Here is a 27410-nt window from a genome sequence, read left to right as displayed (position 1 = left end):
CATTGCTGTAAGTTTTGATTATGGTAAGCATTTCCATTTCAGTAAAACAGGACATTCAAAATACTTGGCTTACAGCTGAGTGTAAAACTGATGTGCACACAAGCGTGGAGTGATACTCTCTCTCTTCTGGAAACATGAATACCCACAGCTGAGTGCAGGAACTAGTAAAATCTATCTGCACTTGTTCCTACTAAATACACGAGTGTCTTCCTCGGAACAGTTTTTATCTAAGGAGTTTACCATGCTACACAGATGCCAAAGGACAACTGTCCACATACACATTTGAAAATCAAAGTACCAGGTGAGTCACTAGGCAGTGGCTGAAGGGCACACTGCAGTTATTCATAGTGTTAGTCATAAGGTCCCAGATTCTCCAGCTCTTTTGGTCATCCTAGACAATTCCTCCATCCTTCAGTAACTTATACATTGGTTGTTGCACCACTGGAAAAGTCTGTGTCATGGAGTGAACAGAGCATTCATTTCAGAGCTATGGAAAAGAGGAAAAGATGCCTGCTTTCTCGAGAATGAGAATTTTGTGCATCAGAGCTATATACAAACCATCTGCACTCAGAGTTCAGGCTCCCAAGCACAAAGAATACATCCAAAGAATGTCTGAAATACTGTATTAAAAATGAACTTTCTGTGAAGTTAATCTACCTGCAAATTCCCACTCTATTTTTGGCCAGCTTAGATATACTACCAGATACACAGAATTTTCCTTGCTGCGTCTGTCTAAAGCACATTGCATACAGGAGATTTGTGGCCCATGCTCTAAAGGAAGTCCCATGATTCAATATAAAAATTCTCTCTATAAAGAAATTCTTTGGCAGGCAAGCTGCACTGTGCTGCTAAATCTGGTTGTTACCTCCTGTGAGAGTGCACTAGGCACCCCAACTCAGTTCTGAAAATTCCCAGCATACCTTGAAAAGAAATTTCTAAATGTGATGAAAGAAAATGATAATGAAAAAAATTGATTTTTTTTCTAATTTACAGTATTCTTTAACTTTGGCATTGCCAAGCTGCAACTTTGAAATTAGACGAGCATTTTGAGGCAAAAAATACCAATTAGAAGGAGGCAACAGGGAAGGAAATTTATCCAGTTTATTGTTAACTAGTTTTACTGAGTAAAGGCCACTTTCATTTCAAAGATCTTCAGTTTGCAGGTACGGAGAGTCCATTAATAAAGTTCCTGATTTTGAGAAGAAATGAAAGCAAAGAATCACTCTACTCAGCTCTGATTGTGAAGATGTTTTCTAACTAGCAACAGACCATGCATTTCAGTTTAGCATAAACTGAATGTAAATGTAATGCCATGTAGATTATATCCTGAATTGCCAGGATGTTTTGTTTTCAGGCAAACCGTCACTCACTGAGCAGTGCAAATCATTTTATATTTCTATTTGTGTTTTACATGGAGTACTCAGTATGGCGGACGAGACTTGTGACCAGATTGGTGGGATGGCTCATGTGATGGGATTAAGCATGATCGGGTTATATATACACACACACACACACACATAGAGACATATACACAAACCCTTTAATCAAAGGGACTAACTGAGGGTTAATGTTTTAAAATTGGTGACCTTTATGTCAGCTGCACAGATATATTCCCTAAAATGGTGGATGGTAAACCTGATTAAAATTTGCTGAAATGTTACCTAGTTCCTCAATTTGAATTCAGTGGTTGGCATGCAAGAAGCGCACAGTATGTCATGGCAAGAAATAAAAAAACCCCCTCACTTATTTCTCAAAGTATGACTATATTGCTGTGTACACAGTTCCCAACAGAGGGATTTCAGTTTTCCTTGGTAGCTTTGTGCACAGCAATATTCTTGTAGCAGCGGAATGAAGGAGGGGGAAAAAGAAGAAACAGTCAGTGTTCTTTGCAGGAACCTATTTCTGTTAGAAAATTAAAATAAATCAGTACAAGTTTGTCTTCAGAAATATGGTTACAAATAGAAAAAGAACATAGTTTCTTCCTGTAAGGCTGTTCTGAGAAATCAAAGCCAAAGCTTCTAAATAGTGAGTTGTGTTTTAAAAGAAGGAAGTAGCTTAATTCAGTTTGAAGAGGAGATGAAGAAATTGTGTATCAAAAGCAGTCTTTTAGCAAAGTCTCTTACAAAAGGACATTTTACTCATGTGCATATGCATTTAAAAGCTACACTATATTGCGTATTCAGGTAAGTATTGAGTAAATAGGAAATGATGAGATCATCTTACATATTCACACAGCTTCACAAAGAGGCTCTTTATAATTGGTGAAAATATTGAGGTTACATCTGCTGTGCTATTCACCCTTCTCCTTGAAATACCTTTATCAATGACTGGATGGTATTGATACTGAACTCCTCTCATGGTAAACTTATAAGAATATTTTTAATTTACTGCACGAGGTTGAAATTGCTGTACTTAATGCTACAGTCAGATACTTAGCTGCAGCCACAAGTACTCTTTCTACATTCACAAAACTGGCAGACGAAACATGAAAAGGAATACTGACTCTTTAATCTCCACTTCTCCACCTAAGGCCCAAGGCAAGCTGACAGGGTAACTTCGTTCTGGAAACAGAAGGGTTTTTATTTTTTTAATTCTGGATTACTTTTTCTTCTGCTTTTGAAAACTGTGGGCTATAGGGGAATGAACCTGGCATAGACTTAAAACAAGAACAAGTTTCTTTATCTGAAAAGTTACAGTCCTTGATGCTTACAGGAAGGTCATTTTCAAACCCCACAGGAAAAATAGCATCACAGCCAGAAAGAGTGCATTAAGTGCCTTATTTGCCTGTAACAGAGACAGTTGTCCATTTATAATAGCTCTGAGGATCAAGTGAGTCTTTGATGTTGCAAGGACTTTCCTATAGATTTTGCAATTAGTGAGCTAGATGTTTAAAATAGTGGGTATCCACTATTTTAGCAATGAAAAATATTTAGCAATGTTAAATGATGCTTGGTACAGAATCAGGAGCTAGATGATAGCAGACCTGCAGACATGTGGTGAGGAATCATATGTCAGCTATGTAACTCTCCACAAACAACTCTATTTTTGGATCTACTGCATGGGGTAGAGGGAGGAGGAGGGGACTTAAGCCTGGACAGTTTGTGAATGCATTGTCTGCCTGGTGGGCCAAAAGCAAGGCCTTCAGAGCAGATTGCTTGGTAAAGAATGCCAGCTTCCCATCACAAGAGTCCCCCTGGGCAATGCTGCTCTACCTCTCTTCGTTGCACACAGCTCCGCACCAGCCCTGTCTGACTTACTGCATCTCAACAGAGTTCTTCTAGAGAAAATTCCAAAGATGAGAACTGCTTTAAGAAAATGCTGGTGAGGCTTTAGAAAGCTGTGTTTTATTCACAGCACACAACAGTAGAAAGCCCTGAGTGCTGGACAGAGAACATCTTTTTTAGCATAGGGTAGAAAGCAATCTATCGTGTCAATACCACTGACTGAGACCTGGCTGCCACTGTGATATGAATATCAGAGAGTAATAGTTGCAGGTTTATAAACATAAATTCATATTTTCCTACCATAAGCAGGAAGTAGCAGATCAGGTTCATGAAAGAAAACTGTACTTCACTGATATTCAGACTCTCACTGAACTTCTTCATTCACCAGGGTATTCTTTTAGGCATCTACAGTCACTCTAAAAATGCTAAGTATGGCAATCGATTCATTGCTTACTTTGCAATCTGAAATACTGTTTAATCTTCCAGTGTAGAGATGTTACACACATAAACACGTGATAAATTAGGCAAAATTAAGTATCAACAACCTTCAGAAAAAATAAAAGAGCCTTAATCAAGCATTTAGAAAAATTTGAAACCTTAAGAATGTTTGAAAACTAAGCAACACTTTTCCTGTCCCTTTGCAGAAAAGCAAATGTTAAAAGCGGTCTGAGTCTAACTATTAAAAATGTGAATTCACATTAGGATCAAAGTTTGTAACTTGCCAAATACAGTGAGGAAGGCCTTGCATGCTGCATGTGAAAATTTTCTTAGATTAGGACCAGGAAGACGTTTTGTTAAAAATCAATTCTATGTTATCAGTTTACATGACATCAGTTCACAGTAGCAGTGCAAATTTATTAAAACCAAGCAAAGACACAAAAATTAGTGTTTCCCAGCACCATGGAAATCTTAATCTCCTACTTGAACAGCAGAGGCACTTTTCTCTCCCCCTTCTTTTTGTGATTATTATAACATACCATTTTCCCATGGCCCAATGTTTGAAATGGCAACTTTATAATTATGCATAACCATGAATATTAACAAGACTATATAATTCTAGGTAAAATGTTTATTTCAAAATGTTATGTAGGTATTGATCAAATGGAATGCAATGTATTGCTAGAGGCACTATTCAATGGAAGCTTATGGCATGCATATTAGAATACTGTTCTGTGGTTTCTATAGATAAAATTGATGTACGTAAATGATATAAGTTTATTTTATGACAGACTGGATTGAAAAATGAGCAGCAGATTTTTCTACCTAGGATTCTCTAGGCTTTCTTGTCTTTTTCTTAACTTTTTTCCCCCTCATGATTTGTCTCTCTCCCCATGACTTCAATCCTGCCATAAAGTGATTTTCTTCTGTTAATATTGAAACGGTCGTTTAGAAACCCAAGCCTGCTTTGAACACCAACTTCAGACAGAACTTCCATTATCATTAATGAACTCTCTGTTCAAACTGTAGGGGAAAATGAAATCCCAGATCCAAATTTTGCCCTTAGCTACTAAAACTCTGCATCAGAGGAGAAATTTGGCCTTGCTTGCTCAAGAAACTGAAATCTGTCCTCCATCTCTCCACTAACATTAATGTCCATCATATGACAACCTATGTAAGATTAATGATTTTAGAATATAACCCTTTCCATGCCAAATGTATCTGTGGACTATACATAACTACATCTCCCAAAAATAGGGAAAAGAGACTGAAGATTCATGGAAGCAGATTGGCAGCAATATTAATTTTATCTTTGAATTACCTACGTTAAAAATGGTCTGTTTCAAGGGATGGGATCCCTTTAAACATGCTTTCATTTCTGGAATAAGAGTCCCTGTTTGGGTGCTTGGGCTGAGTGAAATGAGTGATTTCCTCAGGCTGATCTCTAGAGGAAAGGCACCCAGAGCACAGTGTCATGGTGGTATGGCACAGCTGAATGTTCAAACTCCCTCTAACCACCACAGAGATGGCATTCCCATCTCACATCTGACAGCAGACGTTTTTGAAACATACTGTCCCTTTATACCACATGACTTGTGAAAAGTAAAAAACACCCAAAGATTTACACCTTTCCACAGACCTTAATAAGATAGTTTAGTGCTAACGCCCCCACAGAAAACCCAAACAACACTAACACAACTTAGTAAAATAAAAATAAAAGAACTTTGGAATAATTATGCACCTTGTGATCTCAAAAACAATACTTAGCAACATATGGACATTGAGTTAAAAGGCTTCAGGTGTTTTGAAGGATATTCCCAAAGGAATGAAGCAAAGTCCTGTACCAGCCCACCCACTTTATAGGTTATCAGGCATCAAAACCAACGTGGACTCACCACATGACGCATGGATGGCAAAGCTTTGGGGGATTTATGCAGGTTCTTTCAAACGAGTGCTAATAAGACCTGCTGCCACACATTTGATATGTTCAACAAAGTTTACTGATACAGTTTTCCTATCCTTACAGCCTTGAAAACTGTCTCCCTTAGACACACAAGGTCAGCAGTCCAGATCTTTGAAAAAGAAAAAGAAGAGAAATAGCCCACAGCACTAACAGGTTTCTAAAATCCTGGAAAATTCTGCAACAACTCCATCATACCTTCATAGTCACATTTTAGGATGGGGTATTTCACAGCCTAGTAAACTACAAAAATTCCTTAACCCATTCTTGGATTTTCAGTGGGGTGACACTGATTTAGACTATAAGGTGATGGAAACTTCTGGTCTTGGTAATCTTGGAGACACCCTCAACAGTGAAGGTAGAAAGGTTTGTGACTGAAGTACTTTTGTCCTTTTTTAAAATGCCATACATTTACATCCTCTAGCAAAAAGCACAGAAATAGCTTGGTGGACAGAATGAAGGTGAAGCTGCTGGATGTGTACCATAATGTCATTTATTCCCATGGCTTTGCAATTTAACATATGCTTCTGCAATTTATCACAAGAATAATATCAAAATCTAAATTATTTTTTGGGGTTGGAAATTTTTAACACACACACAAAAAAAAACCCTTTAAAAAGACCCCAGAAAATTATTAACAGAGAATCTGGAAAACACAGAGGTTACCAGCAGAAGTCAGGGCACAACCTTGACTTTATAACCCCTTAATGCAGAATGTATTTATACAGCTGGTATTATGTACACTTCTAAGGTCAAAATAGGAGATTTTGGGTGCAAACTTCAACTAACTATGAGCTATGGAAGACACAATTGAAAGCCTACAAACTAAATGTGAATGTACTAAATCAGTATTGTATTAGATTTAATTTGAAAATAAAATAGCATCAGGAATTAAGTTAAAGTGTTATTGATACAAACAATATCTGAGGCATCTTGCAGTATAACAGTATATTGCTAAGCTACAGAAGGCAAAATTCTGCAATAGGTTTAGCAGCTAATGATTTAAACAGCCTAAAGATTTATCTTTGTAGAGTTTTCTGGTTTGTTTACTATCCCAAAGATCGGATTCTCCTGATAAACACTTATCTATTTTACATATAGAAAACATTTGTCCAATAGAAAAAAAATTTGCATTTGGAAAAATTAAGGTACAAAATACCACAAAGATTGAAAATTTCTTGGGATTAAAAATGATTTCTGAGTATTTTTATGGTTAATGGATAATTAAACCACCAAATATTACAATAGTAACAACTGTTCTCCACACACAGAAATGTAAGCATCACCTGTGAAGATATGAGCCAGCCATGAGTTAATAGTGCATAAAACAAGGGTACAAGGCACACATAATTGCATACTTCAGATTGTTGTTCCCCTTCTTTTAAAGTACCTGGCTTTGTTCAAAAACACAGACAAACAATACGGCTAGACAGACCAATATCTCATGTAACCCAAAGAAGAATTTGCAGGAGCAAACACAACATCTTCAGGATTTCAAAGCATGGCTAAAAGACATGAAAATACACACTCTTGGGTAGTAACCTTAAGTTTCATTAGGACTGAAAAACAAACACCAGGCATGTGCTAAAACCAAAGTCCATGATCCTTTTTTGCCTTGTATGAAAAAAAAAAATCTTTCTTTACATGCTTCTATTTCTTCCGGTTTCTTATCTCCTGTTCCCTCAATTTGCTATATCTCCACCAGCTCCAGCCAAAAGGACTAAAGCGTGCCAGTGTCCAACACAGAAATCTTTGCAGGTCTATACTATGGACACAGAGAAAGATTGTGCAGGTGGTCAGACAAGCACTTCTGCAATACTTTGAAAACAACATACACTAGGCTGTCATCAGGGTGCCAGTTGGGCTTAGTTTAAGAAATAGCTAAACCCCTGACATTCTATCAGCCTAATTTAGAATCAATCTTGCTTTCCATCGATGATAATAAACTTGTACAAACATGAGATTCATTTGTATATTTTAGCATTTTATTTCAGTCCTGGAATGTAAAACCTGACATTGGAATCAGTTTGATTTTTTTGGTTATTGAAGATATTAAGCACTACAAGAGCATTGAAATTTCGATCTGATTAGGATAAAAATTCCTCAGGATCAAAACACTTCTTTTTTTCCCCCTACAGTTTTACTAATTGTGAGCTACTTGACATTGCAGAGTTATTCCACAGCATGATAGCAAAATATGTGAAGTATTTTACTGTTAGAAATTATCAACTCATTCTATTTGTTTTTCATGTGTTTGAGGTTATTAAGAGAATAAAAAATTATAACTGATGTGCATAAGTTAAAAGGGTTAGTTCAACTACAGCTGGTAGGCTAAACCACTAAGCAATATTTTGTAGAGCAATAGATTTTTGTCTACTGAACATACATAAAAGAAATCATGAATATATAACTGATTTAAAAGCAGACTGAGGGGGTAATATCCCTTGAAAAATAGGGGAGCCATGGAAAAGGTGAATGTGGAATAGTTTATTTTCAGAAAGACTGGATTATTCTAACCACTGGAAACCAGATAAAGTAGATGAGAGGGAGTGCTACCAAACATACTCATCAGAGACTTTGCTTTATGGGAAATGAACTGCCCTGGCTCACTGTTCCTGAGGAATTGTATTTCTTATAGCTGTAAATCAATTCCTGAAGAAAGAGGATGATATTTTCTAAGCAATAGCTGACGACAACGGTATCTTTCTTGTCAGAGCCAGGTTTTTGAATTCAGACCTCAATTAGGATTTCAAAATGAAAAAGCACATATTATATACCAATACCAATTGGTATGTACTTCTGACAGTGTTCTTGCAAACAATATATTAATTTTGAAATGATGGCATGTTATCATATATTTGCCCAAAAGTATATTCATGGTTGCCTTCAGAGGTCTCGACTTTCTTCCTCGCTGCTTTCTTAATGACCTTCAATGAACAGTAATATCAAATACTTGGTGTTCAATGAAGACCATTAATTTTTTACAATTAAGTAGAAGACACATACTCCTGCTGCATTTGACATCCTCTCATTCCTAGCATGAATTGAACTTCTTAAAAAAGCTGTTACACACTTCTGAATTCTAACAGTGTCAAAAAAAGGGAAGCACACATGAACAGCATTGTACTCCTGAGTGCAGCAATGGCCCTTGTTGTGTTCTATAGAGAGTGCTAAGACCTGATACAACAGTGATTTCATTGATCTGCATGATTTCTGGTGTTGATTTGACATCAGATGTATCCTGCTAGCTTTAAGATCAGGTATTTTTGTCACTGATGTCATAAGAACAAGGCCAGTTCTATTCATGCAGGGATTCATGGCTTGGTGAAAGTGTTTGAACTGCCCTATGCCTGACACACACTTCAGTCCTGCAATGCTTTTATGCAGTGGTGAGTAAATAGAGAGGATCCTGTCACCTTCCCCATTCTTACAAGTGGTAAAGTAGAACTGGGCCATGAGGGGTCTTTCTAGGCTGTTAGTTCTATACGCATAACTATGAAACACAAAACATTCAATTACAACTCTTTCATGGCACATAACCCAATGAAGAGCTCTGTCACAGAATGAGGATTAGAGACTGTATCTGTGCCAGGGTACAGCCAGACCTGTAATTTTTGAGCGTTTGGATTGAAACAAAAGTTGTTGCAGCTTGGCCAGTTTCTGTGCATTAGCTGAGCCAACAGCTGGGTCATGATACTGGATGTGCACAGGCTGTTAGACTAGAGAACATTTTAATTATGATCTCTGTGAGAGAGACTTGATTTATGCAATGATTCTACCAGCAATTTGTTCAACAACCATTGTGAAGATGAACAGATAAGAAGATTCCCAAACTCCTGAAGCCATGAACCATTTCAAAACAGGAAAGAGCTTAATAAGGTAGAATTGTAACACCAAAAAATTGGCTGAGAGATTTGTGAAAAAGCATGATCATTCAAAGTTTGAATGAAACAGAAGAGAAACAATTGCCATAAACTTTTTTTTTCTGTTTGGAAAATAATTATATTTCAATAGCGTATGTTATCATGCCATGTATTATGGTGTTGCTATAAATGCAGGCAGAGTATGAATGTTGTTTTATTAATTCAAAAGGGATTCAAGGCATAACTTACATAAATCTCTTAATAGAAATTTTGAACTTAATGGAATTTTTGCTATTTACTTCACTGGGCTCAGAATTTTAGTCCACAAAATTGCTTTTTTAGGGCATAACGCCAATGTCCATTGAAGCCAATGAAAGCTTTTCCAGTGACCATAACTGACCTTTCATTAGGGCAGTAGCTCCTTTACAAAAGCCTGTTGTCACTGCAATAGTCTTGCAGACCTTCTTCACAATTGTACTTGTTATGGTTGCATTCCTGAAACTGCTTTTGTCTTCTTTTATCTGAGATAGAGTTAACAAGGCCTGCTTTTCTAAGTTTCTAATGGGCTGCTATGATCTGAAGCCATCAATAGCCCTCTTCATTTTTTTTCCTGTGTGATTTTGTGCAATGTTTTTTTCTTTGCTTGTTTTTCTCTTTGATATTTTTGAATATCTTGGATGAGAGGGCAGGGTATAGTGGTCTTACTTTTCTCTTATGATATGTTGTCAGTAAATAGGCAGAATAGCAGTTTTACTTATGTTTCTTTTACCCTTAAATTTACAATTGCAATTTGGATTTCTTCTTGTTTTAATCATTACAAATTATTTTATCTCCTGTAAAAATAAACCAAGATTTTTGGTTGCATTCTCCATCAAACACAACCTTTTCAGTTTGCTACTTTCTCAAGTCCTGTTTCTTTGTTTTCTCACCAGTGTTTTCTATCCATTACTTTAGCTTCCAAGTCCTCTTCAAAATATTGCACAAAACTGCTTTTTTTTTTTGATTGTTGTTGGTTTATTTATTTTTTCCCCCATTGTGATCTCAAGCAGTTATTTCCTATGTTGTACTGGTAAATATCCCATTCTCTCTGTTTTGGGGAGCTAGTTCTGCTGGGTTCCACCTTCCACAGCCAGTGTTTGCCAGCTCATGAATTTTAGCTCTAATTCTAGTTTTACTAAACCAGGAAGATTTTCTCCTTCTGGTTTGGTTTGAATTTGATTTTATAGGATTGGCAAGTTGCTATGAAGTAATTTGGGGTTCTACAATTTTTTTCTCTTGGTTTCTGTACAATTTTTATTGTCAACTGCTAGAAGTTGAACATCTCTCTGGGCAAAGATATGAACCATGTTGGCTTCTGCAGAACTTATGTACTTCCCCAGTTATTCCCAAGACTAATTTAAACTTGAAGGTCTTTCATAAAGAGCGTGAGTTTGAACACGAAAAGACAAAGGCAAAGCCCTGTATCTGGGATGGATGGATTCCCTGCTATGCTACAGGACTGGGACTGGCTGGCTGGGTTGCTGCTGTGTGACAAGGGACCTGGGGGTCCTGCTGGACACGATGCTAAGCATGAATCAGCAGGGCTGTACTGGAGAGTGTACAGCCAGCAGAGCACAGAAAGTCCTTATCCCCCTTCACTCATCACTCTTTAAACTGCATCTGGAATCTAAATTTAGGCTCCTACCATAGGAAATATATTGATAAGCTTCAGTGAGCTGAAAAGAGGTCTGTCAAGATCCCCAGGGGCTGGTGTATTTGCTCTGTGAGGAAAGGCTGTGGAACCAGGCTTGTTTAGCCTGAGATGAGGCGACTTCAGGGGAACCTACCAGCATATCTGCAAGCAGGGTACTGCAAAGATGGAGCCACGAGCTGCACCATTAAAATGGGGAAATTCCAACTGGATAGGAGGGAAAAAACCACCCCCAAAATCACAGTGAGGATAACTGACACTTATTAAGATTACAGGTTACAGGAACAGGTTACTCAGAGAACTTGTTGAGAATCTGAAGTTTTTCAACATAACTACACAAAGTGCTAAAAAGTTTGCTTCAAATTAGTATTGATCTTGGGTTTTTTTCTGTTTTTTTTTTTTTTTTTTTGAGTATTAGGTGGAACTAGATGATATCCCAGAGTTCCTTCCAACCTAAATGATTCTATGAGCATCTTGTTCCTATAAGGCAAGAACACAAATATACATAAAAGATTTAACTAGCCCTGTCTATTGAAAAAAAACAACTAGCCTGGCAAGAATAATTATGCTATAGCCACATGGCCAAGTTTGTGAGCCCTGCTATGCTGGATGTTGAAAGTGGGAGAAATCTCTGTGTTTGTAAAGTTTGCAATCCAATCAGCTAAACTGGACATACAGTGAGAGCAGGAATACAGTAAGTTGATTTTCTTGAAGTCATTCCTGTCTTTAAGGTCTCCTGAGTCCTAGTCCAGTGCTTATATACTCGACCATACTACAGTCATACTCTCTGCATAGATCTTGAAATTTTCTGAAGATAAATGTTTCATAAAACATATCCTATTTGAGAGAGAAGTGGTCATGTAGAAGATTAAGGTCTTTTTCAAATGGGATGTTCATCTATGCCAGGTGGTATGGGAAATCTGAGTCATAAATATCTTTTATTTCCTTGGTCAGATAGTGCAGTGAAAGTGCAACTTGTCATTTTTGACTTTCAGTTTCAAGAGTACCAAGAATTTGAGTTTCTGAATTTGTTCCTTCATTTCTCAGCAACTGACATATTCACCTGGTTATTAAATGCTTAAAATTTAAATGACACAAAATTATTTTATTTATCCCTTTGGATAGTTGATTTTTTTTTTTCTGCAGAAACATATCTAACTTGATTTTATGCCAAACACATTTAACATTCTAGAAACTTTTGTAATCTTTACACAGCCTAATACTGCTGTTGGCTGCCATATGTTGTTATAGAAGCTGTCCCTATTCTCCTGCTTTCCGGTCAGTTATACTCCTATTTTCCCTTGCACATCATGCACGGTAATTTGGGATGGAACATTTTTTTCTGCTTTCTATTGTAGTCATATGGTTTTGTAAAATCTAATTAAATGTGGCTGCATTTGGGCTGCTGCCCTTTTATTAGGAAATGTTAGTAGGACATGATGCAGGGGGAGCAGAGTTATTCAAATCTGTGACTCTGAATTTAAGAAGCAGTTTGCAGATCATCTTCTGGATTAAGAAAAACACCAAAGTCAATCATAAATGCAGTCAGTCACTGAAACTTCCAAAGAATTATCTGGCTTCACTGCAGGCACAGATAAATTAGAGATTATGGGCCTAAGTCTTTTTTCGCACAAGGGTAAATCAGGAGCCCCATCACTGAAGTCAACAGATCTCAACAAGAAAAGAATTAGGCCCTATGGCTTTTAGTAAGAGGAATACAAAGAGTTTAATTACAAGGAATCATGCTGAACCTCCCTTCCCCCATACACAGACACTGCACATGTTCTCTGGTAAGGTTTGTCTCTTGCAGCATTTTTGTACTTCTGTTATCCCTATCCCAGTCAGATACTCCCAGTGTGCATACAAGAGGGACTTAGATGCTGTAAGGATGGGGCCACTTAGATATTAACACATGGAGTGGTGAAAGCACTAGTAGAGCTGTAGCTCAGTTCTGTATGAAAAAACCTGGTGAAATCCCAATTATGCTGCAGTTTTTTGTCCTCTGTGTTATGATTCTGAAAAACCCAAAATCCTCAAAGAGGAGGAGTTCCTATTCTGTGCCAAGGAGGGAGTTTCTCATGTAAGCAATGCCTCTTTAAGGATTAAAATAATGCATAGCACATGTAAATTAACAGTTGCTGGAAATTCAAGTAATACAAATATAATGCTTTATTTCCACATATTTAAATGGTCTTATATGTCTATAAAAAGACTGGAAAATAAATCACACAAAGAATTACATTTAAACCATCCTCTGTGAAAACCTCTGACCAAAAAAAAAGCAGGTGTAAGATGAAGATCCCAATTGTGCAACATAAATTATAGTTTAGGAGCAATCAGCTGTTGTACCAGATAATTTGACAAAAATGGAAGTACTTACAGTCTAAGTGACTATGTCTAATGCCTTCCACATCTTCAGCATGAATGAAGTGGTAACATCTCTTTCCTACAATATCTACAGGGGTCAGATCCATGTAATCACTAATCCTAAAAAGGAAAAAGAACATAAAGCCTATAATTCAAGAAAGAAAAGAACAAAAGAATTGTCAAATGACTCAGAAAGTTAAATCTGCTAAAAAGTTTTTTCAGCATTATATCATTTGAATGGAATATCTGTACAAATGAGACAAGGCCTTAGAGGAAAATAAAGAAAAAAATCTTTTAAAAGAAACCTAGAAATTATTTTATCTATTTAACTAAGTGGAAAATTAAATTCTAGTGCATATTCTCCATATAGCATAACACCAGAACAATATAATTCCATGAAATTGTAAAGCATTAGTGACAATCCAAAATCCTCATTAAAAGACTAAGATGATTCAAGGTTACATAATAAAGTAGAAACATGTTATGTGTATACCAAATGATTAGAGACACATTTCATTTCAACAGATTGGTCTTCTATTGAGTATATTCATGAAAAAGCTCTTCAACCATTTCTTGGCACCAAGTCCAAACTCATATTTCAAGGGATATAATTTAAATGCTGAGACACACAGATGCCTCAGGGTGTTATCTTTTTTAGTCTAATTCATTTGGGAGCTCAGCTTTCACTCTGGGTCCTTTCAACTGGGACTTTGTTGTTTATTGCACATAGAAACTTTAAAATCTATTCTGCAGACCTTTGTGTGCGTGTGTTTCTGTGTCTGTGCACTTGTGTCTGTGTGCGTGTGTAAACTCACATCGTGGAGAGTCAAGGGGTCAACCTCCCTAAACACAGTACAGACATTTAAAAGAAAATTGGAAAATGCCCCACTCAAGCAAGAGTTTGAAACTATGTCTGTTTTCTAGACGTAGGATACTTTTTTTAGGGTTTGAAATAATCTCCAATGATTATGGTACATTCTATGATAAAATCAGGTAGAGGAAATCCCACCCTGCCAGCCTAGTAGAAAGGGGCAATCTCTAGGCAGGCCACTACCCTGTGGTCCTATAAAACATATGCATAGGCTTGTGTTTGAGCAGATCAATGGTTCCACTGACTTACAGGACTGAAATTTAAAGGTAGGTATATGGTACAGTGTTTTGCTGAATTTGCTGAAATTATGCACACGTTCGTAGGCTTGAGGTTTGCTACACAAGGCTGCTTCTGCATATCTGAAGGATCTACTGACAACCACTGTCAGGGCCAACAAGTCAAACCTCTGCCATGTGCTCATTTCTTTTTGGGCACATATTAGCAGATGTGGTATCACAGTCCACATTAAACTGGCTATTGTCTCTTTCCAAATGGTCTTCAATCCTCAACAGCTGAAAACACACAGACTGATCATGCACTCTAGCATCAGTCTCTCATTTTGCTTTTAGTTATTTATCACCATCTGAGATGATTTTTCCTCTGCAGGTGCTTTTCTCACTCCACTGACTAATAAAGAAATCCCAGATTATCTGAGATGGTGAATCTTAGAAGACACAAATCCTACATTTGCAAAATAGACACAGATTAACACACCGCATTTTAGGCAACAAAATTTTAGGTCCATATTTCACACTCTCAAATAAAAATATGAATTTTTTTGAATAGCCAGTATACTAGCTAACAGATCTTGCCTCAGAGGGAAGCTAATGTCTGGCTAGTTTGTGCACTGAGTCCAGGATTATGAAGGAGATCTCTTCATTCTGAGGAAAGTAACAAGATGCACCCAAAGACTTGAGTAATGTCATTCCTGCTCACTGCTGTTTCAAGCAGGCAACCACTTGGAAAAGTAGGAGTACTATTGATCTCACCCCTGCTGATCCAATGGTCCACTGTGAGCATTCATTTCAGTTAAGTGGCATGGCTTCTGCTCCACACTCCCTGCAGCTGCCAGTAACTCCCCATTGCTCCATAAATAGTGCTTACAGCTTGCCCAGCATGGATCCATTTTTCTCTGTTTTCATCAATGTTGTGCTTGCTTTACTGTGGCACCGCAAAGAATTTCGTAGCTGCCCGCAAGTGCCAGGAGTCAAGCTCATATATTCAGGGTGGGATACTTATCTCCTTTTCTATAATCCCAGAAGAGAGATCCCAATGTCCCTGACTCAGAGAACAGCCTTGGCAAACACCCAGATAATTAATCTGACAGCTTTAATCAGCTGTTCTGTTAATTCCTTCCCATCTTCTGGGTTTTTTTTTTTTTTTTGGTCATTTATGCAGTTTTTACAGTCATATTCTGCACTGTAGCTGCTGTGAAATCCAAGTCCTGTCAGTCTTATTTCATTTTAGATGAGTGGAAATCCTGCTGTATCAGTGAGACCACATTCACCTCCCAGCACTGGCAGAAGTATTTCTACTATTTGAAACTAACTTTATAAAATATTTTAAAAAGATTTTTAACAATGACACAGGGGCTTAAAGTGGAATTATTGTAGCATGCATTCAAGTACCACTATATGCATTCTGCATTACAACGAGACAAAATACATAACAAATAAGGAAAAGTTGCTTTATAATGCTGCCTTCAGCTAAAAAATTGAAAAACATTAATAAACTCAAGACTTTCTTGCTGTCTTCCCACAGTTTACCATGTTTTATCAGCCCTTCCTATGTGATTACCAATCATTGCACTTCACCTGATGAATTTTACAGTTTTTAGTGATGTCTTTCTCAGGCATTTGGAAGTTTTATTGCTACATGAATATAAAGGGATGGTTTGAGAAAAATGTTTAATTAAAAAAAACCCCACATATACAATTCAGGGCTCATAAAAATGCCAAACTCGCAGCAGAGAAAGCATAAGTCATCCTAATTTGGCCTAAAAGTTCATATCATTCTTGACCTGATGGAACAGTTCATTTTTCACATCTATTTGATTCCTGGCTTTTTTTATGGAGGTTGCCAATAAAGGCAGCAGTAAGTGCAGGTGATTTTGTTAAAAGGGAATTTGTTCATTAGGAGCTGGATAGATACCAGCAACTCACTTCACAGAGGCCTTTGAAAAACTCTGCAGTGGTAGCAGCTTTCCATTACTACCTAGGTAGGTCACAGTGAAATCAAAGACTTAGGGAAAAGTTTTGTTCTAGATCCTATTCCTAACCCCCAAAGCTCTTTTGCCAGCATCTGGATAGTCACTGGCTGGATTCTCAGGCAAAAAGCCCAAACTTTAATGCCATTGTCCACTTTTTCTGTGACTTTGTGCAAACCACTTTCCATGAAGCAGTTTTTCCAAGCTTAAAAACAAGAATAATATATTCACTTTTAGACAATGATCTGGAAGTGTAGATGAAGTGTTCTCTCTAATAGCCATGTAGTATTTTAAAAAGTATTCCAGCAGTGCAGCAATGTGGCAGCAAAGACAACCTCATAATTGAAATCCAATATTATTTCAAGTTGTTTAAGATCCTGATTCAACAAAACAGTTGAGTTTATCCTTTTTAATAAAAGTTTATATTGATGTGCTATCCTGATCACAGGTATTCCACTATTATTGAGCAATTATGATTTTTCATATCAGAGAGCTTCCAGCCATCGTTGCTGTCACAAGAAAAGCTTGCAGTAGCCACCTTGTTTCTTCCACTTTTTGATGATGTCCCCTTCACAAAATTTATTTTGGCTGCATTACCTTCCTTCTTCCTTTCCAACCTTTTCCCCATACCTTGGACTTCCATCAAAGGACCCAGACTTACTACATGTAATTTCCTTCTCAGATATTTTCACTCTGAATACCTATTCCCTGGATTATATTTTGATTTTTCAAAAAATCTGAGGTCTTAATGGTTTTGATCAGCCCCTCTGCTTCCCTGCTCTCCCCCCACGCCAGGCACAGCCCAGGCCCCCATGGCAGTCAGTGCCCAGCTCCCCACAGCCCTGCCTGGCCATCGGCCCTCCTGACCCGACCCCTTTCCACTGCCTGTCCTCAGGAGATGCCCAATGCCAGGGGCTGGAGCTGCCCCTGTGCCCCCAGCTCCCCTCTGGGGTGGTGGATGGGCCCTGGCTGCCATGTCCTGCCCTCACAGGTAGCCATGCAGAGCACCCAGCGCCACGGGCACCCAGCCCCCAGGGAGCAGGAGCTGAATTTAAATCCTCTCTTTCCCCTTCCCAGATCACTCATCACTATCACACAGAACACAGCCTCCCCCAAACAACTCTTCATCACCTGTTCCCATTTCACTGCTGCCTTTCCCAGTATGCCCTCAACCAATTTTATTCTACAGTTTTCCCACCTCTAACTGCAACAGATCCCACCTCTCTAGCCTACTATCTAGGCCATCTGTGCTTCCGTTCCGTTAAACACCGAGCATGATAGCTGTAATCTGCAAATTAGTTCAAAAATGGAAAACTTTAAAACTTCAGACAGAAAAACTTGTGGAGGGGAGGATGGAGGAGCATAAGGACAGGCATACAGGTCAGACCAACGTCTGTCTAGTCCCAAATCTTGCCTGTGAGAGGGACGGTGAAAGACTGTAAAAAGCAGAGAAAACTCAGAGGAATATTTCCTGGTGTATCTTCCCTTATTCTAGAAGACATCCTGCAAATTGCAGTTTTAAATTTACCTTTATCTTTTTAGAATGTAATGAAAATGAAGGTAGCAATGATGAGAGTGAATTCAGTGTTCTCCTACAACACCAAGATGACATTGCAAAAGTCAAAAACTTCAAAACTTCTTGCCAAGCCCATAGAACAAAGAAGTAAAGGATCTAAAAGCCGTACCTATTTTCACAGTAAATGATATTGAGGTCCATATTCACACGAGTGACAAACATGTGGCAGTCAATCCTGACTTCATTAATTGTAGGAGGTGGCAAAGCATGAGCAACAACAACAAGTCCCATGATTTGGCTGGGCACTGTCCGTCCGTGTGACAGCGACACTCTCAGACGTAACCGGCCTGTTATATGAATCACCTGGAAAACAAAACCAATAAAAAATACCAGTGAATTCTGAGTGCAGCTGTGACATCAGTTTCTTTTAAAGGATAGTTGTACTGTTCCCCACAGATCACTTAACACTGCCTAAAATTGTACCAAGTAACTGCCAGTATCATTGTTAAGCTTATTAATATTGGCTGTCAACATGCCCTATATGTCCTCATGGCAAAAAGAACATAACAGGAAAATGCTTCACATTCATCAAATAAAAACCTAACAACCCAACAACCTGTGGTGTTGATTTTTGCTGTGGTGTTTGTTACACAAAGAAAGAAGACAACAACAATGAAGTAGAAATTCAACAAAAAAGAGAGTCAGATAAAACTGAAATAATGAAGCTGAAAATTAATAAAGTAACCATGTTATAGTATTTGGAAATTGAATATGACATAAGACTACCAGTTTTGAAACATAATGGATTTCATTGAGTTGATAGTCACCTACACCATGGAAACACTGTTCACTGCCTTGAATTTCTTCTTTGTGGCTGGCAAATTGAGAAGCAACTGCCTACAGGTGATCTGTGAGCTCAGGCGCAGGATGCATGGTCTTTCTGCATCCGCATTAAAACATTTAAAGAGTTGGTAGATGTGTAATGCCTTTGCCTAGTGCACCAGGCATGCATGGAGAGCTCTGGGGGTGGTGGTTTTCTTCCATATGCACAAGATAATACCAGAAGATGCTCAGATGCAATAGCATCCATAAGAACTGCATCCCCCTTCTAAGAGCGCTGCCTGAAATAGAAAACTGAATCTCTGGGAAAAGAATTATTCACCACTTCCAGTTTCACTCCTTCAGGAGTTCTATGTATAAAAAAAGGGGTTGTTTTATCCAGTAAAATAATATAAATACAGAATATTGAAATGAAAATCAAACTGCAGTTCCTGTACTCATGGATAACAGATGCACAGGAATTGGCAGTTGCTGGCTGCCACAGATTTTCATCCTCAGAATGCAGTATATCATCAACATCAAGGGAACACTTCCAGGAGATGAGGGCCCCTTTTCTGTCATCCCAGACTCCCTACCCAGAGGTCAACAGAGAAGTTAGTTGATTCCTGGGTCACAGGAGGAGGTGAGAAAAATGTGGTAATAATTGTACTGATACTCATCTCACAAAGATAGAAGACAAGCCCTTTACTTCTGATCTGAGATTGATAGTAGAAAGTGAGAGAGAGGAAAATGTGTCATTTTTAAGATTGCAAATCACAAAGTGCATCCAAATTAAAATCCAATTAATGCTAGCAAATTTGTGATGTAGGACTTGAAATTTGTTTCTTTTTTTTTTTTGATCTAATCACTGAAACATCTCCTCTCACCACTATTTCACATTTTGAGCCTAGCCAGTGTGGTGAATCTGAATGAGGAAGGTGATTAGCTGCTGTGTATGGCCATTTCAGTTACAGGTTTCTGACCACCCATGTTTAAAGTAACTATTGCCTAAACTCACACTTAATGCACCTTTCAAGGGCAAACTACTCTATGAATATCTGAAAAAGTTCCTAAAGGCAAAGATGCAAAAACAGCATTTCAAACCCACTTTAATTATTTCTTTTTCTTAAAACTTCATTAACTAATAAGAAATAGCTAAAAGAAATAGGATTAACTTCACAGGAGGGGCAGTAATAGTATATTTTGCTCCTTCGAGCTAGGCTTGCATATACATCTCCTTTTTATCATTATCTGTCTCTTTATCATGCAGTTTCAGCTTACTGCAAAACTCAAATCTGTAAATGCTTGGAAAATGCTGATGGATAACTGGTAAAAATGTGAAAATTTATCTTATCCTGAACGTGCTATACAAAAGTATAATTTTTCTGCTGTTTTTTTTTTGTAAGAGTCCTTATGCTAATATGTTTGAAGTTGGCATGAACACTTCAGGGAATTTTTAAGCTATATCATATATATATATCTCTTTGTATTTTTCTAAACCTTCATGTCATTTGCAGCTAAATATCAAAATGATTTGTTTTTGAACAACTGTCTATTCAGGCAGTACCTCACTTTTTTTCTGATACTTCATCTGAAATACACTTCAGATATAGTATTGCCCAAGAGACAGTTCCAAACCTGCTAGGACCACCATATATTAACATTGTTGAATTTCAAGAGAATTTGCTTCCATATTCAAATTATTTAGCATGTTCCTAATTCCACCATGGATCAAAACATGTTCACAATTCCCATATGAAGTAAAATTTTAGGGGTCAGCACTCAATTTCATTCTGATTCTCTACACTGGGAAAGGTACAGCAAACTACCCACCATTTCCAGTGCCTGTGTGCCTCTAAAGGATCTGTATTTCCATGCCTGAAATCCCCTTCTATGACAACATTAGTTAAATTGGTAGTAAAAAACAATTCTAACTGTCATGACCTTGTCTATATTGTGAGTATTGCCACTTTTAACACTGGTTCATTTGAACTGGGATTAGGGGTGATAGGAATTATAGGGTCAATTATCTCCTGTAGCTAAAATTAATCTCTTTATAATTCAATCCCACAGCACTAGTCTATCACATCCTAAAGCAGTATTATGACTTTAATGAAGCTAAATTGCAACAATAAACTATTTTATGAAGGACAATACTTGGCTCCAGATGTAAATATATAGTAAGAATTTGCTAGGAATTTCCTGAAAATAAAAAGTAAACACAGCTCTTCTGTGCAGTTACCTTTATAAATGCTTCCTTCTGAAAAGTTAGTCCTAATCAATCTTTAAACTCTATCTTCTTTCTACTAATGCCATATGAATAGACAGGCACATTTAGATGTCACAGCAAGAGAAGACAGTGATACTGTGTTCTGTCTATTTCGAAAAGGTGGGTGAATACCATACTCCTGATCACAGGGTCATCAGAAACTTTGTATGTCAAGAGCTGTATACAGATTTCCCCATAATTTCTTCATCCACCTTCAGAATTAAATTAATGACAAGACTCCTTTTTTATGTTGCTGGGAGCTGGACTGGGTTAACTGTCCAGAAATTTCTTGCTTACAAACTGTTTATTAGTAGGTGTAACTATGATTTTATGATTCATACTACAGAAGCCCAGGGAAGTCTCATGGTTGAAATAAGTCATGTGACCTGATCGAGACCAGAATTTTCCTTATTCTGATCTATATTATTGCTTGTAGTACAACCTTGGATAGGCAGGTGGGTGAAGAAAAAGCATTTTGTGAGACCAAAACTTTTAACACTGAGAAATTAAAATAACACATATACTGTAAAGATGTAATGCTGAAGCAAAACAAATACTGTAAAAATTGTATGAACTGCTTAATTGCTTTGTTTAAAGCAAAAAACCTAAATCAACTTTGCCTAACAAACTAATATTGGGAAAAAATTATTTGGCTTTTATTTTTAGCTGATTAGAAAATGGATTTGCAAAATATTGTAAGTACATGTAAACACATGAGTTTATGAGTGTGGGAGTGTTAACAAGCCACACTGGTTGGACAAATATATATTTCTTTTCCCTGCCATATGCTCTCTTTAGTCATCTGTTAGTGATATGCTCTTAGATGTGCTCTACTAATGTCTACTCATTATAAACAAGCACATCACAAAGACCTTGATAAAACCTTCCCTCTGTCAATACTTAGGGAAAGTAAAGCCCAGCAACAGAAAAACACATCTGGAACTTGCTCATCATCCTTTAAAGCTAAATCTCACCTCTGAAGATGGAAATACTTTCTTTGTCAAAAGATATCTTCAAATATTACATCTATTTTTTCACATACATGTGATGTCAGAGTAAGGACATGCATTACCAGAGGCTATAAAAACCTGCAAGCATGAAAAATCTGTGAATTTCACCTTTCAAATGTCTCTGTGTGCTTCAAAACTTAAACTTAATTTTGAAACAAATTTCTAAACTACTTCTTTTGTTCTCTGTGTAAATGATTATGCCAATTTATTGTGTGTCTGAAACCACAGCACCAGCAGAAGCTGTCCCTCCAGCTCATTTAATGAGACATTAAATTTGAAGTCTTAAAATTATTGTGTAGAATAATTTTTTTAGAAAACAATCACATATGAAAACATCCAAATTATTTAGTGTGTGCACCTAGGTATTTAGCTATTTTATAAACAATTCACACACACATTTATTCCCCTTTTACAGAAACAACTGTTTCTGAAGCATATATATATGTATATATTTGTTTTGGTCTCAAATATGTTAGTTTATACTTACAAAATCCACATCTAAATCTTTAAAACACAACCAATTTAAACTGATGAAATTGGCCAAAGAAATATCTTACAAACTATACCCATAGCCTCTCATTTTTCCTTCAAAGAGTTGTGTGTTCCTTCACTCACTGATACACATCCATGCATCTCAAAACCTGTCTGTGACACCAGTGAGACAAATGTTTTTACACTCTGCGAGGTGATGAGTTCCTACATGGTTTCAGGTGATTTCTAAAGTAAGAGTGAATATTTGGAAGCAGAATTTCCTCTGGACTATGAGGAAAACAGAGCCCAGTGTTGCATTGGGAGTTTATACAATGGCATCTGAAAGTTTTTCCTTTTCTGACATAAAAATACAACCATTCAGTATAGGTTTCTTTATTTACCACACTTCTCTTCCTTCCTGCTCATGTCACACTGAAATCACTACAACATTTCTACTTGCTTATGTTTTCTCATGGTCAGAAATTGTTTGTTTCTGTGGTTCCACAGCCCCATCCTCAATTGAGATAAAAGCCTGCTCTCCCAGTCTTCATGAAAGCTTTGGGAGAAGACATCATTGGCTTATATTTATCATTCAGCAGTAGCTGGGAAATGAGAGGTCCAGTAAGGCTTTGAGTCTGCAGGTCCTGTAGTACTTCATCATCCCCTTCTCAGACTTACTGCATTTCTACAACCCCTACAGTATTACTAACAGGAGATCCCATGGAGCATGACATTTGGGTGTTGAAAAGGAATGAGCCACTACAACTGTAATATGTTGGATCACCCCACATGTGCAGCAAGTCTGAGATGTCCCAAATGCATCCAACTTGCTGTACACAGGCCAATCAAGCCTCTATTGTGTATACTTAGCTTAACACACAGAGGACACATTGGGCTTGCCATGTGCACTTTACATGATGGGTTTCATCCATTGTGTCAAGTAAAGTTTGTAGATGTATATTCCTGTTGAATCAATGCTAGACTTGCTATCTCTTTTAATCTATGAAATAACCATTTTATCATTTTCCCTTGTTAACATCAGCCATCTCCAACCTCATAAGCATCATCTATCTTTTCTCTTGGACAACGTAACCAAATAACCTGTCTACTTACAGTAATTGTTCTTAACACTTACTTGATTCAAAAATTTGTTACTTCAGTTTTAGCCTCAAAAAAATGCCTGTATGCTGAAAACCCTGTATATCTGGGGTCTTTTTTTCAACTACAGTAGTCCATTTAATGAAGAGCATTGTGTCTACAACCTTGTCCTATTATATCAAGTCTGCACCAGAACTAAGAAAAGTAGTACTTAGTGCAGCTGTCACTGTTACATTCAGAACCATGGTGGATGAAAATAAGACAAGGCAATATAGTCTATGACTCCTGAGAAACAGCTTTGCAGTCAGTCTTGATTGAGTTAGGCAATGAATGCCATGTGAAACCTCTGTTCAGAGCTGCAGTCTTGAGCACCCATTCAAAGAATATGAGTTGGATTTCAAGGAGGGGGAACATTATTCCTAACACATACATAGTTTCAAGGTCAATAGCCTCTTTCCCATCTACAAGTACGTTTAAAATCCCTTCAGATACACCTGCAAAAGACAGTCTGAAAATGGAAATGGTATTTACATTTAAACAGCATATTTGGTCTCAGGACGTATTTTATTGCTAAAAAGTCAATACTAGTTTTTGGAGACACTTTAGGCTTTCCCCATCTTTCCTCTGTTAGCACTCTCTCAAATAATAAGATTCAAATCCTATTCTACTGCTTAAAATAGTCACAGGCAGAATTCAGGCTAATCCTGAGGGTATAAAAAAAAGTATCCTTATGAGACCTCAAACTTATTGGTGCTTAAAGACAAGCATCATGTGAGAAACAACCCAGTGTGGTAGGCTCAGTTCAAAGCACTTGCTGAATCCCTAAAATGACCTGAGCAGAATATTATTGATTGCATATGGGGAATCTTGAGATCAGCAGCAAGCACAATAGCCACAGTCACTGTCATTCACTTTCATTTCAAGTACACTACAGAGAACAGATCTCTTCTGTGCTAAAGTTACTGTTTTGAGCGCACATAAAACAAACTCCTTGTTTCTCAACCTCAGCATGCAGAAGGTTTATCTCCCACTTACCTCTGTCTGGATAATGAACTAAAGAGAAGGTAATGGGGACAGCTTTCTAACGCTCCAAAAAAGAGCAAAGGTAAAACAACAACATGAGATTGCCCAAGTTACACTGGTTAGGATAAGGCTATCTTAAGAATACTCTGTGAGAATAATAGAAGACTGTTGTGTGATAAACAACTCCTAAAGCTGTCATCCAAAGAACAAAACAAAAGCATTTTCAAAAGTGCACAAATGTTTTTCAAGAGTTATCAAATCTTAACAGACTGGGAAACGATCAGAGGTTCCTCCAGTATTTATGGATTCTTTAGATTAACATTATTAGATCCTACATTTATGGCTTTTTCATTCTGCCATATGACACATGTACCTTTTTTTATTTGGGATACTAGACAAGCAGTTACTCTTCAGCACATAGTAGAGTGTTCTGGGCTGTATATGGGCACATATCTGTCAGTACTGCCATGATGGCTGTCATGTCAGAATTCTGAGGTCCAGTCTTGCACTGGTGTACATTGCAGTAGTAGAAGTTGCACGATCAAGTCTGTCCTTTCAAAAGCACATTTATATTGTAAAATGTATTAATGATAGGACATCCTTTCCTCTGTTGTGATTTTTCATTAATTACAATGGATTAGCAAGCTGCTTTTCCCTAAGCAGAAGATGTTGAAGAGCTGACATTCCTGAAATCAGCTTTATAATATAAACTCAAGAAATATTGTGTTGAGTTAATAAATATATTTTTTTCAGTTCAGGACATTATAATTTTTCAGTTATTTTGCCTTATGTCACTGCAAAGTTTTCTATTTTCATATTATGCTCCTGCAATAAGAACTCCAAATTTTCCACTTTTAAACAGCATCCTTTAAATATATGCAGTATTATTAATTTAAATTATTAGGTTTAATTTTAATACCTTTGAACCTTTAATAGATATCTTATTAAAAACTCTATCAACACTGTATTGTCTTTTCATAATGGAAAGCTTAAAAGCATTTGAAGATCAACATTAAAAAAATGGAAAAAAAAAGAAACTAAATGAAATCAACACACAGCAACCTGAAAAAGTAGCCATAAAAATTGGGTTTATAACTGAATACTTTTTGAAGTAATTGGCACAAAGACTGTTCTAGTGCAGATTGCTGCAAGAGCGCTCTTGGCAAGAACATCATAAGCACTAGCAAAACTTTAATATGCTCAAACAGCCAAATACAAACTGACACCAGGAACCCATGTGTGGCAACAAACAGGAAAAAAATAGAGTATCTCAATTTAATACAAACCTACATACAAAGGGATCAATTTTTACAATTCGTGGTTTAGCATACAATACAGCTGTCCTCAGAGTGAATATAGAGTAGCTATACATAAGAAATTAGAATTATCAATTCAGGGGAATTTCTCAAGAGTCCTTTTGATATGTAATACAGCAAATATAATGACTTAGAAACCAGACATCAATGCATTAAATGAGATCAGGTTGAGATCTATTTAGAAAAGACAGGTTTAAGCTGGAAAAAGAATCTCTTTGATATGACCTCCAGAGCAGACCATTTGCAGAAGGATTCAAGATGAGCAGATTTACCCTTGCATATCTGTTTGCTTCACAGCTGCTTTAAATATAAACTCTAAAATTTTTAATATTGAGTTACTGAAAAATTAAGTCTGTGTAGTAAAAAAGATTAAGAACCTGGGATTTTCTTGCACTTCTTGTAAATGTTATAAAGGATTTTGTTGAACTCAGAGGAAAAAATGAAATATACTTAATTTAAAACCAAGCTAACATAATTATTTATATAGGATTTCTTATAGAATCGGGCTACTGCTGGTCACGTTAGGAATCTGAAATGTCTCAGAATTTTCAGTAGTCTGCATCTCTAATTCGTGGTCAATACTTATTTAACCCTGAAACTCAAAAGATCAGTTCACTTTAACAGATTTGCCACTTAAAATCCCTTTGTGTTCAAACATGTTGCATTTTTTTTCTTCATGGAATGTTTGAAGTTCCCTGTAAAAATAATGCCTTGAGGATATTTTTTCCTTAATACTGTTTAAAAAAAGTTGAAAGCATTTAGCTATTGAAGTGTGCAGGGTTCCAGTAAAGGAATAGTTGTCCCTGCCCATGAGCAAACTCTCTTGAAATTCACTATTCCAGAACTCTGTTGCTTTTGCCAGCAGTGAAATTTAAACTAAAAAAGGAATTTTTTTTGCATTGGTTCCAATGCAGTTTATCAGAGTATTGGGAGATGGGGGGAAATGGCTGCATCATTCTGAAACAGAAAGGGTGAAAATGTTGTTCAAAAAAGTTAGTTTCAGCTCTGTATGTTGGGGCAATCAAATCTTGTTGCACTAAAGACAGCTAAAAATAAGTATACTTCAGATGTAGTTTCTTTATTTCTTTCTTTGCAGGGAGAAATAAAGAGATTCTTTTAGGGTTTTTTTTCCTACTGTTTTGTTTGATGTAGTTCTTAGCAGCCCAACAATTACCTTAGGTGATTCTCTGCAAGGACTTGATAAGTGAGAAAGGACTAGATAAAACAAAATATCTGATATTAATGTATTTTCCTACACACAGAGAAAAA

The 27410-nt window shown here is 37.1% G+C and overlaps 1 protein-coding gene across 6 annotated transcripts in view; it reads right to left on the bottom strand.

Annotated features, from left to right (window-relative positions):
• The window catches only part of NPAS3 (neuronal PAS domain protein 3), a 583895-nt gene that overhangs the window by 9584 nt on the left and 546901 nt on the right, over positions 1 to 27410 (bottom strand). For all 6 annotated transcript variants that reach the window (XM_058807169.1, XM_058807170.1, XM_058807172.1 and 3 more), the window contains 2 exons: positions 18305 to 18498; positions 13556 to 13662 (listed from right to left, as the gene is read on the bottom strand). In XM_058807169.1, coding sequence (XP_058663152.1) covers positions 13556 to 13662; positions 18305 to 18498 — 301 coding nt within the window. The remainder of the gene's footprint in view (positions 1 to 13555; positions 13663 to 18304; positions 18499 to 27410) is intronic.

Source organism: Ammospiza caudacuta, chromosome 6, assembly GCF_027887145.1.
Source record: "Ammospiza caudacuta isolate bAmmCau1 chromosome 6, bAmmCau1.pri, whole genome shotgun sequence".
NCBI lineage: Eukaryota > Metazoa > Chordata > Aves > Passeriformes > Passerellidae > Ammospiza > Ammospiza caudacuta.
Note: the sequence above shows the minus strand (reverse complement) of the source record. Positions and strands in the feature narration are given on the sequence as shown.